The sequence below is a fragment of the Orycteropus afer genome, unplaced genomic scaffold (assembly GCF_000298275.1).
Source record: "Orycteropus afer afer isolate SDZICR_OR568_19922 unplaced genomic scaffold, OryAfe1.0 scaffold00297, whole genome shotgun sequence".
Taxonomy (NCBI): Eukaryota; Metazoa; Chordata; class Mammalia; order Tubulidentata; family Orycteropodidae; genus Orycteropus; species Orycteropus afer.
This window is the reverse complement of record NW_006921884.1, coordinates 2965136-2981940: the sequence shown is the minus strand read 5'-3', so window position 1 is coordinate 2981940 and position 16805 is coordinate 2965136. Positions and strand designations below refer to the sequence as shown.

Here is a 16805-nt window from a genome sequence, read left to right as displayed (position 1 = left end):
GGTTCAAACCCACCAGCCACTCCTCTGAAGGAAGGTTGGGCAATCCTACTTCTGTAGTGATACTGCCTCGGAAGCCCAAGGAGGGGTCGCTATGAGTCGGGGCCGACTCGATGGCACATAACAACAACAACAACAAATACTGATTTTTGCATAGACCATTGCTATACAGATATATAGGTGGTGAACTGTAGGACTAGGATGAAACCTTAAGAGTTTCTAGAGGTCAGTATGCTTCATCTTGTTCTTTCTAGAAGAACCTATTCAATCCTAGGTAGTTGATTGTCTGTACTATTTAAAATACTCTTTAGTAAATAAGACGTACATGCAGACCACTCAGCCCAAGATGATGCACCCGCATACTCTATGGATATGCATGCCTTGGAGCAACCGAGCACAGTACTCCAGAGGGGCAACGTTTTCATGAAGGAAATGTAGGACACACGGGAGTGCATAACTATGGGGGCGGTGGTTACTGGGCAGCAAGGGGAGAGAGTGGGTTAGGGTTGGGGATGGCTATTGGGGAGTAAAACCAAATGTACATGAAATGTTGAATGGAAAACAAACTCTGCTCTGTAAATTTGCACCGAAAGCACAATTAAAAAAAAAAAAAAGTTCACATGAATTAATAGATTCTTTACAAAAAATACTCTCCTTTGTCATCTTGTTTTGTATCTGATTGTCTCACTTTTTTTTCTCTTGGATGTTGGTCTTATAGGAAAACTTACTGTAATTTTTACATATTATAATTTATATGATTAGAAGTAGAAATAATCAGATATATACATATAATGATAATAAATATTATATTTATAAAATAAATTGGGATATATTTTTTCAAATTCACATACTTATATGATTATTTTTAATGAGCCAGTCTTTCTCTTTCCATGTCATGCAAGTATAAAACTTCTCATTTTAAAGACATTTTCCCTAAGAATGTATGTTTAATACTTTCTCAGGTAAATTTATTTTTATATTGTGTGTATATTGAAGAGTATGCAAACTTCTATTGTATTTAGATACCATAATGTAACATAAAATTTAAAACATACTGTGTAGTAGTGGAGTAATCAACTCCTTTTACTTTTTCTCAGGAGGATAGCAAACAAGCTCAATTCTTAGCATTGGCGGTTGTGTACTTTATCTCTGTTCTTATGGTTTCGAAGTATAGAGACATTCTGGAACCCCAAAATGAAAGACGTGGCCAGTCATTTAAAGAAACTGGCAGTGAAAGTGGGACTATATCACTCCCTGGTAAGTTTCCATGTTTTATTCCTTGCCATCCAAGGTGCAGGTAAAATGTTAGCTATACATGATAGTAAAAATGTTGATTCTGGAGTTTATATTATTTATGTATGAGATGAGAATCTACATTTATTTTTATTCATGACTAAGTATTTTATTTATTTTTTAAAATATCATGCAATTAATTGCAATTGAGAAATAGTTTGTATTGTTTAAATTAAGTCTCTACATGAAATATAAATAAGAAAATGTTAATCTTTACATAAAAAGAGATAACATTGTTTGTTTATTGAACCATTTACTGTGAAAAGTAAGTAACTTACATTCCCTTAGGAGAGACAGACTTGTTAACAAGTAACTGTTATAATTACAGTTTTAGAAGTAGCTGCCAGTTAGAAAAATATAGTTAGGAAAGGAGCCATTAGAATTATTGAAGTAGCTATTTTAGTTATACTTACAGAAGTAACTGCCACCCAAAGGAGGAGATTTGTTTATTTAATAAATATTTATTCACCACCTACTAGGTACTTGGGTACATTTGTTTCTGTAGTCATGGAGTTTACTTTAATGGGAAAATACAGAAAATAGTGATAAATATATTAAATGTATAATATTTTAGAACGTGTTTAAGTACTAAAAACAGAAGAGGGTGAAACTATTAGGAATGACCGGGAGAAATAGGCTATGGATTTTACTCTAAGGGAAATGGGGATCCATTGGAGGGTCTTGAGTATGGGCATGTCCTCTAACTTGTATTTTAAAAATAGCACCCTGGATTCTCTGTTGACAACTGAAATGACAGGAGAAGGAAAATCCATGTTTTGATTAGCTACTGCTGTGTAACAAACTACCTGGAAACTTAGTTGCTTAAAACCACAATCACTTTACTCCTTTTCATAATTCTGTGAGTTACATTTGATTTGAACAGGGTGCAGTGGGGATGAGTCATCTCTTCTCCAGATGATGTTTGCTAGACTGGAAAAGTCTGAGGTGGCTTTTTTACTCACGTGTCTATTACCTCTGCTAGGATGGCTTCAGTAGGAAGGGCTGACTGGATGGTTCATTTGGATCTGTATGTCTGGGGCCTTGATAATTGTTGTCAGCTAGATTTCTCAGTTTTGCTTCATTAATTCTGAGACTCTCTCTCTCTCCATATGGTGTCTTTATGTGTCTGTCCAGCAAGGTAGCCAGATTTTTTATGAGCAGCTCTGGGATTCCAAAGTACAAAAACTACCAGCCCTTCTTAAAGCTTGGCCGCAGAACTGGCATTATACTACTTCCACATTCTATTGGTTAAAGTAAGTCAAGCCTAGCCTAGACTGAAGGATTTTGTAATGGAGTGAGTAACAGGATGCATGGTTCAATAGAGATTTAATAATAGATTAAAGTTAACTGTCTACCACTACCAGTTAGGTTGTTAGTTGTTGTTGCTATGTGCCGTCGAGTCGACCCCGACTCATAGCGACCCCTCCTTGGGTTTCCGAGGCAGTATCACTACAGAAGTAGGATTGCCCAACCTTCCTTCCGAGGAGTGGCTGGTGGGTTTGAACCGCCAGCCTTCTGGTTAGCAGTCAAGTGCTTTATGCTACCAGAGCTCCTACCAATTAGCAGACAATTGTAATAAGGTAGGCAAGAGGTTAGGGACCCTGGCAGTGCAGTGGTCAAGCACTTGGCTGCTAATCAGAAGGTTGGTGGTTTGAACCTACCAGCTGTGCTGGGAGAAAGATTTGGCAGTGTGCTTCCATAAAGATTACAGCCTTGGAAACTCCATGGGGCAGTTCTGCTCTTTCCTCTAGGGTTACTATAAGTCAGAATTGACTTGAGAGCAATGGGTTGTTTAGGCAAGAGGTTATAGTGGTCCTAGAGTGGTAGGTAGGCTTTAAGATTTTCATAAGCAGGCAGATTCTAGATATGTTTTGAAGGTACAGACAATAGGATTGTTAAACGTTGTTGTTATGTACCGTTGAGTCAGACCTGACTCATAGTGACCCCTCCTTGGTTTCCGAGGCAGTATCACTACCGAAGTAGATTGCCCCATCTTCCTTAGGAGGAGTGGCTGGTGGGTTTGAACTGCCAGCCTTCTGGTTAGCAGTCAAGTGCCTTAGACACTATGCTACCAGAGTTCCTATTAGGTGTGGGTTATGTAAAAGGGAGAAGGTAGTGAGAGATCTTTACAAGGTTTTTATCTATAGCAATGCGGGAGATTAAAGGGAAACGTTTTCTGGGAGAGATAAGAAAATTAGTTTATTTGTGAGAAATAAAACACGTGTGATTGAAAAAAACTTGGTTTTAGACATGTTGCTTGTATGATGCGTTATAGACATAGAAGAGAAGTTTGGAATAGGTAGGTGAATATAAAAGTCTGAACTTTGGGTTTTTTTTTGTTTGCATAATCGTTTTAAAACTTTGATGGTGAATACCGTTATTAAGGGAGTAAATGTTGTTAGAGAAGATAAGAGGACCAAGAACTGAGCCCTAAATCACTCCAATTCAAGAATGTTAAGAAGGAGCAACTAGTGTGGTGATAGGAGAAGAACGAAGAGTATGGGTCCTGGAAGCTAAGGAAGAAAGTATTATCAAGTTGAAAGTAATAATCAACTGTTGGTGTTATGTCAGATGCTGTAAGGATGAGATGGATTTTTCAGGATGGAGGTATTCGGGGACTTTTGTGAGAACATTTTCATTGCAGTTGTGGGGCTAAAGCCTATTAGGAGAAAATGAAGCAAAACAAAGAGAAAAGGGAATGCTCCTGTTTGAACTGGATAGGAGGAAGCCATGTTTGAGGTATAGGTTTTGGGATTATTACCCAGAGAAATGGCAGTGTAATGAGGCACAGAAGCTTGAAACATCATATGGGGTTCAGCAAATTACAGGTAATTTGGTATTGCTGGTGTGTGATGGCATGAGTTACAAGAGATAGTGTTGGAGAATAATCATTTAATAAATACTTATTGATTACCTACAACTTGTCAGGCATCATTGTACATGCTGGAGATGTAGTGGCAAAGAAGACAGATTCCCTGCCCTGATGATGTTTATATTCTAGTAGGTTGATATTACTGAAGATCTTTGTTGTACTTTATCCTAAGGATTTTGAGCTTTTATCTGTAGGCCAGGGACTATCAACATTGTAGTACCACCTGCTGATGTGATTACTTTGGAGGATTTTCTGTGGTATTTTATTATCAATAAGAATTATAAAATCAATGTTTATCAACAATTAATTTCATCCTCATATATTGTATAAATTTATCATAATTTGATAAATTTGATTCCTATTAAAACTTCATTCAAAGTATAGTAGACCATCTTGATTGGGAAGGGAAGGAACAACAAGTCTTATCTTTTTCTCAGCCTGTAATCTTTATTCCATTCCTGAGAGTATTGTTTTTTCCTGTCAACATCTTATCTTTGTTGGATTACAAAAAAGTTGTTATTTTCTGTTGTAGACAGTGAGTGCTCCATCAAAATCTTTCAGATCTGGAATAGACTTACTGTAATATAAAAAGATAGTCGAGGATATTGTAATTGTCTGTATGTGAGATGATGAGTAATTAGGGCAAATGATATGGAAGTGGGGTACTTTGGAAAAATATTAATGACTTGCTTCCATTGAGAGAAATAGAGAACTTGGCAGTGAGTGTTTGCTCATTATATACAAATTGATCCTTATTACTTGCCTAGATGTTTATCAAATCAGGAACTTTTTAAAAAAATTTTTTAGTCTATATTTTTAAAATGATTACTCATTGATAAAGCAGAGGAGTGATTGATTGTATATATGGAGTGTGTTTTGATTACCTAGTGCTGCTCTAACAGTAATACCACAAAGGGATGGCTTTAACAAACAGGAGTTTATTCTCTTGCAATTTTGGAGGTTAGAAGTCTGAGTTCCAGTTGCCAGGCTCTAGGGGCTGAGTGAAAGCCCCTCAGCCTTGGGCTTCAGCTCTGCCTCTTGCTCGTGGCCCACTGAAGCTAGAGGCTTCTCTTTACTCAGGCAGCTGCTGGCTGCTGCGGCTGACAAACCCATGGTCCACAAGTTAAAAGGCATAGTCCCTATATTACCAAACCATATGGCAGGCCATTGATTCAAGTCCATTAAAAGCCCCATGGTTGGCAGTGCATGGCAGGCTGCTGAATGATGACTTGGCTAGTTGGAGGGTTCAAACGTGCCAGAAAGTTAGAGGCTTTCCTTATATACTGGAAGCAGCCCATATCGCTAAAGCAGCTACTCAGCTGCTCCAGGAGATTCCACCATGGAATTGATTGCCAATCTCGCCATGGGGAATAACTACATCTAGCTGCCCAGCCACTCAACCAAGCCCAGCCAAGTTGACAACTTCTTTAACTACCATGGAGTGTATTTGGGTCTTTATATAGTATTAGTTGTACTTTTCTTATTCTAAATTTTATTTGTCTATTTTAGTTATAGGCGTAGTTACTCAGGACATTTTATAGATTATTGGATTTGGTATTGCTTTTTGAACATTCCATATATTTCATAATTTGAAATAATGGAATAAGGAAACAACTAGAACTGAATTTACTTTAAAAATTGCTTCTAAATATTTTAATTCTTTCTTTTCTTCTCTTTATGGGTAAGATGTAGAAAATACACCAGCAACATTCAGCCCTGTAACTCTGGCATCAGTAGAAGAATCAGAAAGCATAGCATCTACACGAAGGAGAGACTCAGGCATTGGGGAAGAAACAGCTACTGGAGTAGGAAGCAATGCGGATGTATCTCTTCATACAGCACCTCCAAGTGTCAGTGCAGGGCCTGATGCAGTCAGTGAGGTGCTATGCACTCTTTCTTTAGAAGTCAATAAATCTCAGGAAACCAAAAATGATGGAGAGAATGAGTTGAATAACAGGGCTGCATCATCAGTTCCAGTTTCAAAAAATGTCAATGTGAAGGACATTCTCCGAAGCTTAGTTAACATACCAGCAGATGGAGTCACAGTGGATCCTGCCCTTCTGCCACCAGCCTGTCTTGGAGCTCTTGGTGATCTGTCTGTTGAACAACCCGTGCAGTTCAGATCTTTTGACAGGTACCGTGAACACTCTTTCCTGTTGATGTATTTATAAATAGTTTCTTAATTATAAAGCTTTAAAGTTAAACAGGAATTCATTTTAACTCAGCTAAATTTTGTAACTTCAGTGTCAGCAAGGGATGTTTTGATCTAGTTTTAAAAGTAACAAGGATTTTTTTGTTTTGTTTTCTCTGTATACAGTTTCAAATTTTCCTTTATCAGCATATCATTGAGATGATTAAAAACAAGAATTCTGATTTTAAATTTGCAAGTTATATGTTAAATACTGTTTTCTATGGTTATAATGTTAGAAATATTCTGTACTTACAAATGGCTGTCCTTGACTTGCTAGCTGCCAGCATTATGTCAGTCTTTTTTAGAAAAACTGGAAATCTGTGGATTCTAACAGATTCAGAAATTGAAGATGATGTTCTGAGCTCTGAGAGCTTGAGAAATCTGACTACAGATTCCTCACTGTGTTGGTTCTGCTGCACTAAAAAATGTTCTGCTACTTTATCTGAAAATTTTTGTTGTATATTGTTAAGCATTCTGGAATTCTGCTAAGACATATATTAGAATTCTTAAACATATTCTTTTTTTTAACAAATAGTATTTTTATTTGAAAGTAAACTCTTAAGTTACAGAAAAGTTACAACTTACTTTTCTTAAGCCATTTGGAAGAAAATTGCTGACACATAATGTTCCATCACCTCTGAATAGTTCATTGTGCATTTTCTATGTAATTATACATAGCACACTCATTGATAAAGAAATCGCCACTGATACATTACTACCTTATAATTTTTAGACATCTTTTAAGAGAAATTTCATAACTGAGGTAATGCATATTGAGCTTCTATTCTGTGACATATTATGCTAAATGCCTGCTTTAGAGATGAGGAAACTGAGGCACACATAAATTAAGTAAGCAGTTTAAGGCCTAGTAAGTTTAAGGCCTAGTAAGTTTAAGGCCTGAGGAGCTCTGGTAGAGCAGTGCCTAAGGCACTTGACTGCTAACCAGAAGGCTGGCGGTTCAAACCCACCAGCCACTCCTCGGAAGGAAGACTGGGCAATCTACTTCTGTAGTGATACTGCCTCGGACCCCAAGGAGGGGTCGCTATGAGTCGGGTCCGACTCGACGGCAAACAACAACAAAGTTTAAGGCCTAAAAAGGGTACCTAAGGTTTAATCCTAGGCCTATTCCTTGACAGCTGTGGTTTGTAGCTTTTCACAGCAATTTTGTTTTGTAGTAGTAAAAAATTGGTTTATTTTTAATTGATGGTTTATGAAACATTGATTACATGTGTTATTTTCTATACATAAAATAAACACCTGGAAGGTTGGGCAATCTACTTCTGTGGTGATACTGCCTCGGAAACCCAAGGAGGGGTTGCTATGAGTGGGGTCCGACTTGATGGCACGTAACAACAACAACAGACAATACATAGAAAAAAAGAGGAGAACAATATGTATTGATGTGAAATGATATTGAAGATATATTCTTAAGTGAAAAAAGCAGTTTACAAAATAGTTTGGAATTTATTTTCCTGTTTTATAAAGATAGGTATGTTCATACATATCTCAAAAAGTATTTATCATAAGTTGTTAATAAAATTGCTATTTTTGAGTGGAGTCCCTGGGTGGTACAAAACCTCTAACTGAAAGATTGCAGCTTTGAATCTGCTCAGAGGCACCTCAGAAGAACGGCTTGATGATCCACCTTTTAAAAATCTCAATGGGCACAGTTTACTTCTGAGCATGGGAAGAGTTGTGAGTGATTAGTTATTATTATTTCTTTTTAGAGTCGCAATTTTTATACTTTGAATTTATATTAATACTATGTTGAGTAGTCAGAAAAAAAATTCAGAAACCCGAGGAGGGGTTGCTGTGAGTTGCAGTTGACTAGACGGCAGTGAGTTTTTTCCTTTTGGATAGATTTTTAAATTTAGTATATTTTGTTAATATAGTTGAAGAAAATTATTTCCTTATAAATGACCAGATTTTAATATTACTTGACATTTATTTCTTTTTAATTAATGTAGAAGTTAAAATCTATGCCTTACTAATACTTTGAGTAGTTTATTACCTTATTTAGGAATCCATGCTAGGGTAATATATAATAAGGGATTTATAGAAGTGGAAAGAAAAAGAGAATTTTAGTGACAGCATTTTTCAGGATATTCTGTGAACTTAGTTGTCTGGTATACATTTGACATACTGTTTGATGGTAAGCATACTGGTCTGTGAGTTTCTCCCTCCCCTCTTCCGTTTTTTTTTTAAGCAAGAGACACCTTTTGAAAAACTATTTTCATGTAGCCATAGACCAATGGAATATCTTTGAAAATTTCAAAACATCCCTCAGATCATGTGTTTATCTCAGGAATGCTGTGTCAGAAATCACAACTCTCCTCATATCTTAAGAATTATCAACTTTGCAGCTATAGCTGGAAAGTTTAGAGTAACAGCTACATGAGTGAAACCTTGCTGAGCTGCTGCCAGGTTGTGGGCCTTTGTAAACAGCAAGGTGTTTGTGTTCATTCCCATGCCAAAATTCTTAGTCTTATCTAATTTGAAGATCCTCTCTGCTGATTAGAGAATGCCAGGGATTTATCTTGATAAAGTTCAAGGGCTGGCCTGGCTTTTCAACTAGATCCTTAGGGAGTAAACGCTAGACTTACAATTTTCTTTCTCCTTTTGTGAACTGTTTTTACATTAAATAAAATAGCATTTATGTCAAGACTTGTGATCAATCTATTTGAAACTGATATAATTCTAAAATAGAATCTCTTGAGTCTTAGTCATTTGGAAGACTGTTGATATTTATCTATTATTAATAAGTAAAAAGAAACTTTTAAAAAGACTCCCTAGTTGTGGTGGAGGGGTGGTGGTGGTAGTGGTGGAGATCAACAATATTTTCACTTGCTAGCTGTGGGTCCTTAGGAAATTTACTTCTTTTTTCTCATGTATAAAATAGGGATAACAACATATGTAACAACTACCTTGGGTTTTGTAAATATTAAATGAAATAACTCATATATATCCTTGGTACAGTGCCTCACAAACATTAAGTGCTTTGGTGGTTTAGGGATTAAAGCATTCAGCTGCTAACCAAAAGGCCAGTGTTACCAACAGCTCTGCGGGAGAGAGATAGGGCTGTCTGCTTCCCTAAAGATTTACAACCATGAAAACCCTATGGACAGTTACACTCTGTCCTGTGGGTTTGCTATCAGTCTCTCTCCCCCTCCCCCCGACCCCAGCTCATTGGTAGTGGGTTTTTTTTTTGGGTAAAGGAAAAAAAGTACAATGTTATTTCTTTAATATTGTTCTCATTAGGTGCCATCGGGTTGGCTCCGACTCCTAGTGACCTTGTGTACAACAGAATGAAAGACTGCCTGGTCTGTGTCATCCTTACAGTCCCTAGTATGCTTGAGTGCATCTTTGCAGCCACTGTGTCATTCCATCTCGTTGAGGGTCTTTCCCTTTTTCACTGACCCTTTACTTTATTAAGCATGATATCCTTCTTCAGGGATTGGTCCCTTCTGACAATATGACCAAAGTACTAACTAACTAACTGCTGTCGAGTTGGATCCGACTCATAGCGATCCCTCCTTGGGATCTACGGAAGTAGATTGCCCAACCTTCCTTCCAAGGAGTGGCTGGTGGGTTTGAACCACCAGCCTTCTGGTTAGCAGTCAAATGCCTTAAGCCCTACGCCAGCAGAGTAGGTGAAGTCTGGCCATTCTTGCTTCCAAGGAGCATTCCGGCTGTACTTTTTCCAGAACAGATTTGTTGGTTCTTCTGGTAGTCCATGGTATTTTCAGTATTTTTCACCAACATCACAGTTCAAAGGGATCAACCCTTTGGTCTTCCCTATTCATTGTCCAGCTTTCTTATGCGGATGAGGCAATAGAAGATACCATGGCTTGGGTTAGGCCCACCTTAGTCTTCTGAGACATATCTTTACTTAAAACTTTAAAGAGGTCTTTTGCAGCAGATTTGCCCAGTGCAATACAACATCTAAATTCTTGACTGCTGCTTCCATGGGTGTTGATTGTGGATCCAAGTAAAATGAAATCCCTGACAGCTTCTATCTTTTCTACATCTATAATTTGGAAAACTAGCTTGCATAACTGGTTATCTGTCTTCCAAACTTTCTATACTAAAAAATTCAAAGTAGTTCTGTTAAAATTTATACCAGATGTTAAAAATTCAGATATTTGTTTCTTAAATGTTAAAAGGGATTTTAATTTCGTTCCTAAATACAGATTTGAAGGGTAACCTGAGAAATATGTCAGAAATATCCCTAGCACTCTCCTGGCATATAGGCTCTTAGTGTTTTATCGAATGTACGCTGCATTTTCTTTTTGTTTTCCAAAGTATTTTATAAAGGTGTATGTGTAAATGCTCAGTCCTTGCATGATCAGGCTTATCTGTAGTGGGTAAATTTAAATTTCTATATTATTTTTTTTAAACACACAGCATATGTTTATTACTTTAGATTTACATTTATAGTCAACAGGATAAATATGATAGATTAAAGTTCCGCTCTGGTGAATATTTTAAAATGTCTTTTATACTCTTAACTTTGTAATAATGGAAAAAATTGATAAAGGGATTGAAAATATCCCCAAATCTGCTGATTGCTTAATGTCCTTTTAATTGCAGCATTATGACTTTGGATTTTCTTTTTTGTGATGTGGCCTGTAGCTGAACAGTGTTATGTGAATTCCTCAGAATTTACTTGAATTTATCAGTGGATTTGGAAGTTGTTTAATTTTATTTTGCAAAACGAAAACTAAACCTCTTGCCATCTAGTCATTTCTAACTCATAATAATCCCATGTTGTTGTTGTTGTTATGTGTGGTCACGTCGGACCCGACTCATAGTGACCCCTCCTGGGTTGCCAAGGCAGTATCACTACGGAAGTAGATTGCCCCACCTTCCTTCTGAGGAGTGGCTGGTGGGTTAGAACTGCCAGCCTTCTGGTTAGCAGTCAAGTGCCTTAGGCACTACGCTACCAGAGCTTCTTAGCAATCCTGTAGGGCAGAGTAAAACTGCCTCATGGGGTTTCCAAGACTGTAATCTTCATGGCAACAGACTGCTTCATCTTTTTATTCACATAGCGCCTGGTAGGTTTAAACTACCAACTTTTTGGTTAACAAGCGAGTGTTTAACTACTGCACCACCAAGATTCCTTATTTCTCTATTATCTACTATATACACGTTGTTGTTATGTGCCGTGGACTCGACCCAACTTATAGTGACCCCTCCTTGGGTTTCCGAGGCAGTATCACTACAGAAGTAGATTGCCCAACCTTCCTTCTGAGGCGTGGCAGGGGGCTTTGAACCGCTAGCCTTCAGATCAGCAGTCAAATGCCTTAGGCACTAAGCCACCAGAGCTCTGACTTCTAGAGATGGTTATTTGTTCTCTCCCTCCCCACCCCCAATTGTAGATTAGTTTTGCCTGTTCTAGGGTTTAGTGAAAAGGAACCACTTTTTTTTTTTTTTTAATTAAACAGTTTCCTCTCAGTGTAATTGAGATTCATCCAGGTTTTTGTGTTTATCATTTGTTTCTTTTCATTGTTCAGTGATACTCTCTTTCATAAGCGTACCACTCCATTGGCTTAACAGTTTTCCTGTTTGAAGACATCTGTGCTATTTCTAGTTTTTGGCTGTCATAAATTAAGCCTCTGTGAACATTATTGTACAAGTCTTTTTGTAGATACCAGTTTTCCTGGGTAATATCTAGAAATGGAATTGGTTGGTCATAAGGTATGTGTATCTATAATAAATGTTAATTATAGCAAGAGCAATATCTCTTTTCTAAATATTATCTATTATTTTCTATTACTCCTACCACTACTCACCTATTGTATGTGTAAACTGGGTTTTGCTGGTTCTTTGTTTTGTGAACAAATGTGAATGTAAATTGATTACATTTCTTCTTCTCTACGCCCTTAACTGTGTCCCAAAAATAAGTTGCTAGGGAATAGATAGCTAGGGATTTTCTTAAACAATAGGTTTAGAAATTTCTGCCTAGAGTAGGAAATATACAATTTACATTTTGTATTTTTTTTCCTCCTCCATGTTAAATAACTCTCCTCTCAAATGCGTTCAGCACACACAGAGGTCATATCTACTCCTTCTAAAGTCAATAATCTTCATCTGATATAAGCTGCCATGATTTAAGCACACTGTTTTGAATTGGGGGCTCAGGTGGCTGTTGCTTCTATTTTTTAGTGTATAGTTAACATTGGCAGTCACCCTTATAATGATGTGACACCAGCTACCTCCAAATACATTGAATAAGCCATGCCTAGCCCAAGAGAACTTGATTTAATTGGCAACAGTGTTTGCCCTCACATGATAGGCACTGAAGTGAAACCAACCTCTTTGGCTTTGTGTTATCTCTCTCTGAAATAGCAACAGAAAGTGTATTCTGAAAGTATCAGAATTACATAATTTCCACTTTTGAATACATTTATTGGGATCAAATATCTAACTAACTTTATTTAGAAACTGAATACTTTAAAGCTGTTAAGGGAATACTTGCTGCATGCAGTTACAATATTGTCAACAAAAGATGTGATTAAATAAATTGAATGTTGAAGACTTTAGGCTTATGGTTAACACCAAGTAATTAAAAGTAAGCACTGCTGTGGGAGTGCATTATATATCAGCTGTCCTCTTTACCTCATTAACTGGATTTTTGCATGTTTATGGGACTAACTTCAATTAAAAAAAATGCCTTTAAGTTATGCCTAACAAGGTCTTTTAGTTACTATTTTGGTATAAAGTATTACACTTTAATTGAAAATTGGGCTCTCATAAATATCAGTGTTTGAATAATATACAAGATGTTTGACTTTGATTATTTCATATTTTCACATCTAGTTTTTATACCTGTGCATTTTTCTCCTATATAATCTTTTTTACTTTTTGTTGTCATTTGGATGAAAGTTTACAGAGAAAATTGATTTTCCATTTAGCAGTTCATACATATTTTGTGATCTTCATTGTGTTTCTCACAGTGTAACGACACTCTTCCTATTCTTTCTCTGTGTTACTTACTGTTTTCTTTTGTCCTTGCCTATCCATTCCTGACTTCTGACCTTTATCCCTGGACAAGTGCTGCCTTTCTGATCTCATATGGTTGATTATTCTAAGTGCTACCCCACTGGTCTTACTGTTTACCTCTAGGTCTATCTGTTGTTTGTTTGCAAGTTGAGCCATGGGAGTGAGCTCAGTTCCAGGCTTGAAGGGTGACTAAGGGCCATGTTGTTATTGTTGTTGTTATGTGCTGTTGAGTCGGCCCCAACTCATAGCAACTCCTCCTTGGGTTTCCGAGGCAGTGTGACTACGGAAGTAGATTGCCCAACCTTCCGTCTGAGGAGTGGCTGGTGGGTTTGAACCTCCAGACTTCTGGTTAGCAGTCAAGTGTCTTATGCACTGCGCCACCAGCGCTCCCAAGAGTCATAGACTTGAGCATTTTACCAGTCTCTAGGAGCTCTGGTGGTGTAGTGCCTAAGGCATTTGACTGCTAACCAGAAGGCTGGTGGTTCAAACCCACCAGCCACTACTCGGAAGGAAGGTTGGGCAATCTACTTCCGTAGTGATACTGCCTTGGAAACCCATGGTGGGGTCTCTGTGAGTTGGATCCAACTTGATGAGAGTGCGTTGCATTGTTATTACCAGTAAGTGTGCTCTTTTTTTATTATTAGGAGTTTTGTTCCACATTTTTCTCCCATGCTATCCAGCATCTCCTAACGAAATCCTTTCAGGGTGGTTGGCAGTAGTAGCTAGGTGCCATCTAGTACTTCTGGATTAGGAATTTTAGAAACTGAGATTCATATGGTGCATTAATCTCTTCGAGTAATTGTTTCCATGGGTATTTTATTTTCTTCACTTTTCCTTGTTCCAGGTAAGGAGTGATCAGTAGTTGCACCTTAGATAGCCACTTACAAGCTTTTAAGACCGTCTCTACTCAACAAAGTAAGATGTAGAACAATGTGTTTAGGGACTATGTTATGCCAATAGACTTTGATATTGCCTGCGACTGTGGTCCTAAGCCTGCATGGCTAGTGACTCACTCCCTCAAAGTGGTTATGGTTTAGAACTTTTTATAACTTTGCCCCCTATTAGCTCTACTAGTATATGGCCATTTTAATAGCATATACAAATATTTAGGTAGAAATAGTGCCTGCCAGACTTATATTTGGTCATAGGCCTAGTTCCATTTGCCTGCTTATACTTGATCATCTTGGCTAATGCAGTATTGGTGTTTACCTTTGTTGTCTGTAACTCTTGTGTACCTCTCTGTGTCTTCCATTTTCTTAGTCATATTTTCCTGGTTACCCAGTTTTTGTAATATTGCCTTTCCCTTCCCCCAAGTTGGTATGTATGTCTTACCTCATTAATAATTTTTTGTTACTTCTCCTCCCATACCTGGTAACCATCTTTCCTTGTGTAAATATTTCTTTGACTTTTTATAATAGTGCACTCATACAATATTGGTTCTTCTGTTACTGAGTTACTGTGCTCAGCATAAAGTCCTACAAGTTCATCCACATTATGAGGTGTTTCATAGATTCTTCATTATTCTTTAATGTTTCATGGTATTCCACTGCGTGTATGTACCATAGTTTGTTTGCTTATCCATAATGAGCACTTAAGTTGTATCCATCTCTTCATTATTATGAATAGTAGTGCTGTGATGAACATGGATGTGCATTTATCTATTTGTGTCTTGGCTCTCACTTCTTTAGGATATATATCTAGTACTAGGCTTGCTGGATCAAATGCACTTTCTATTTCCAAATTTTTAAGGAAGCACTAGACCATTTTCCACAGTGGTTGTACCATTTTACAGTCCCACAAGCAGTGTGTGAGAGTTCCAATATCTCCACATGCTCACTAGTATTTGTTCTTTTCTGTCTTGTTCAACTTTGCTGTTATTGCTGGGATGAGATGATAGCTCACTGCTATTTTGATTTGCATCTCTCTAATGGTTCTGGATGGGTGAGTGGAAGAAAGGTGATTAAAAGCCAGGAACCCAGACAGAGGAGCGGTCAGCCACAGGGATCCAGGTGAGGAAAGGGAACGTAGGCATGCCCAAACCAGCAGGACAGGAGAGTAGGAGAAAGGAGATTAAATGCCAGGAACCTGGACAGAGGAGCAGTCAGCTGCAGGGATCCAGGTGAGGAGAGGGAACTCAGCACACCCAAAGCAGCAGGGCGGGAGAGTGGGAAAAAGGGGATTAAAAGGCCTTGGCACCGGGACAAAGGAGGAGTCAGCCACGGGGACCCAGGTAAGGGTGGTACGAGAGGTTTCCAATAGTAGATAAACTTGTCTCAGTTTGTCCTACCGGGGTGATGTGTTGATGTGAGTTTTGAGGCTGAGCCAGTGGTGTTTCAAACCCAGCAGGATGCACATGGTGCAGAGGTATCAGCCCAGCTTACAGACTGAGACAGACTAGGAAGAAGGAAGAGGCCGTCCACTTCTCAAGGAATTGGCCAGGGAAAACCTTAAGAATAGCAAAGAAACACTGTTTGGTACATTAAGCGCAACTTTATGAATAGTCTGGTTAGGTTAGAAGGCTCTCAAAATAGGACTGGGAAAGAGTTGCATCATCTGAGTAAACCCAGCCTTACTCATATGGATAAGGTAAAGCTTTCGAGATCTCCATTTGCTGATGTGGCACCACTCAAATTGGTAAGAAACAGCTGCAGATATCCATTAATCATCAGAACATGGAATGTACGAAGTGTGAATCTAGGAAAATTGGAAGTTGTCAAAAATGAAATGGAACACATAAAGATTGATATCCTTGGCGATAGTGAGCTGAAATGGACTGGTTTTGGCCATTTTGAATCAGACAACCATATGATCTACTATGCCGGGAATGACAATTTGAAGAGGAATGATGTGGCATTCATTATCACAAAGGATGCTTCAAGTTCTGTCCTGAAGTACAGTGCTGTCAGTAATAGGATAATATTCATACACGTACAAGGAAGACCCGTTAATATGACTGCTATTCAAATTTATGCCCCAACCACCAAAGCCAAAGATGAGGAAATTGAAGAATTTTATTAACTTCTGCAGTCTGAAATTGACCGAACATGCAATTAGGATGTGTTAATTATCACTGGTGACTGGAATGCAAAAGTTGGAAACAAAGAAGAATCACCGGTAGTTGGAAAATTTGGCCTTGGTGACAGAAATAATGCTGGAAATCACATGGTAGACTTTTGCAAGACCAACGACTTGTTCATTGCAAACACCTTTTTTCAACAACACAAACGGCAGCTCTACACATAGACTTCACCAGGTGGAACACACAGGAATCAGATTGACTACATCTGTGGCAACAGGTGGTGGAAAAGCTCAATATCTTTAGGCATAACCAGGCCAGGAGCTGATTGTGGAACAGATCATCAACTGCTCATATGCAAGTTCAACTTGAAGTTAAAGACAATTAAAACAAGTCCAAGAGAGCCAAAATATAATCTTGAATATATCCCTCTT

At 38.0% G+C, this 16805-nt stretch overlaps 1 protein-coding gene across 1 annotated transcript in view; it reads left to right on the top strand.

The window, feature by feature from the left end:
- Positions 1-16805, top strand: part of LRBA (LPS responsive beige-like anchor protein) — a 1065192-nt gene that overhangs the window by 283581 nt on the left and 764806 nt on the right. Inside the window, 2 exon segments of the mRNA XM_042782393.1 lie at positions 1095-1254; positions 5849-6296. Coding sequence (XP_042638327.1) covers positions 1095-1254; positions 5849-6296 — 608 coding nt within the window.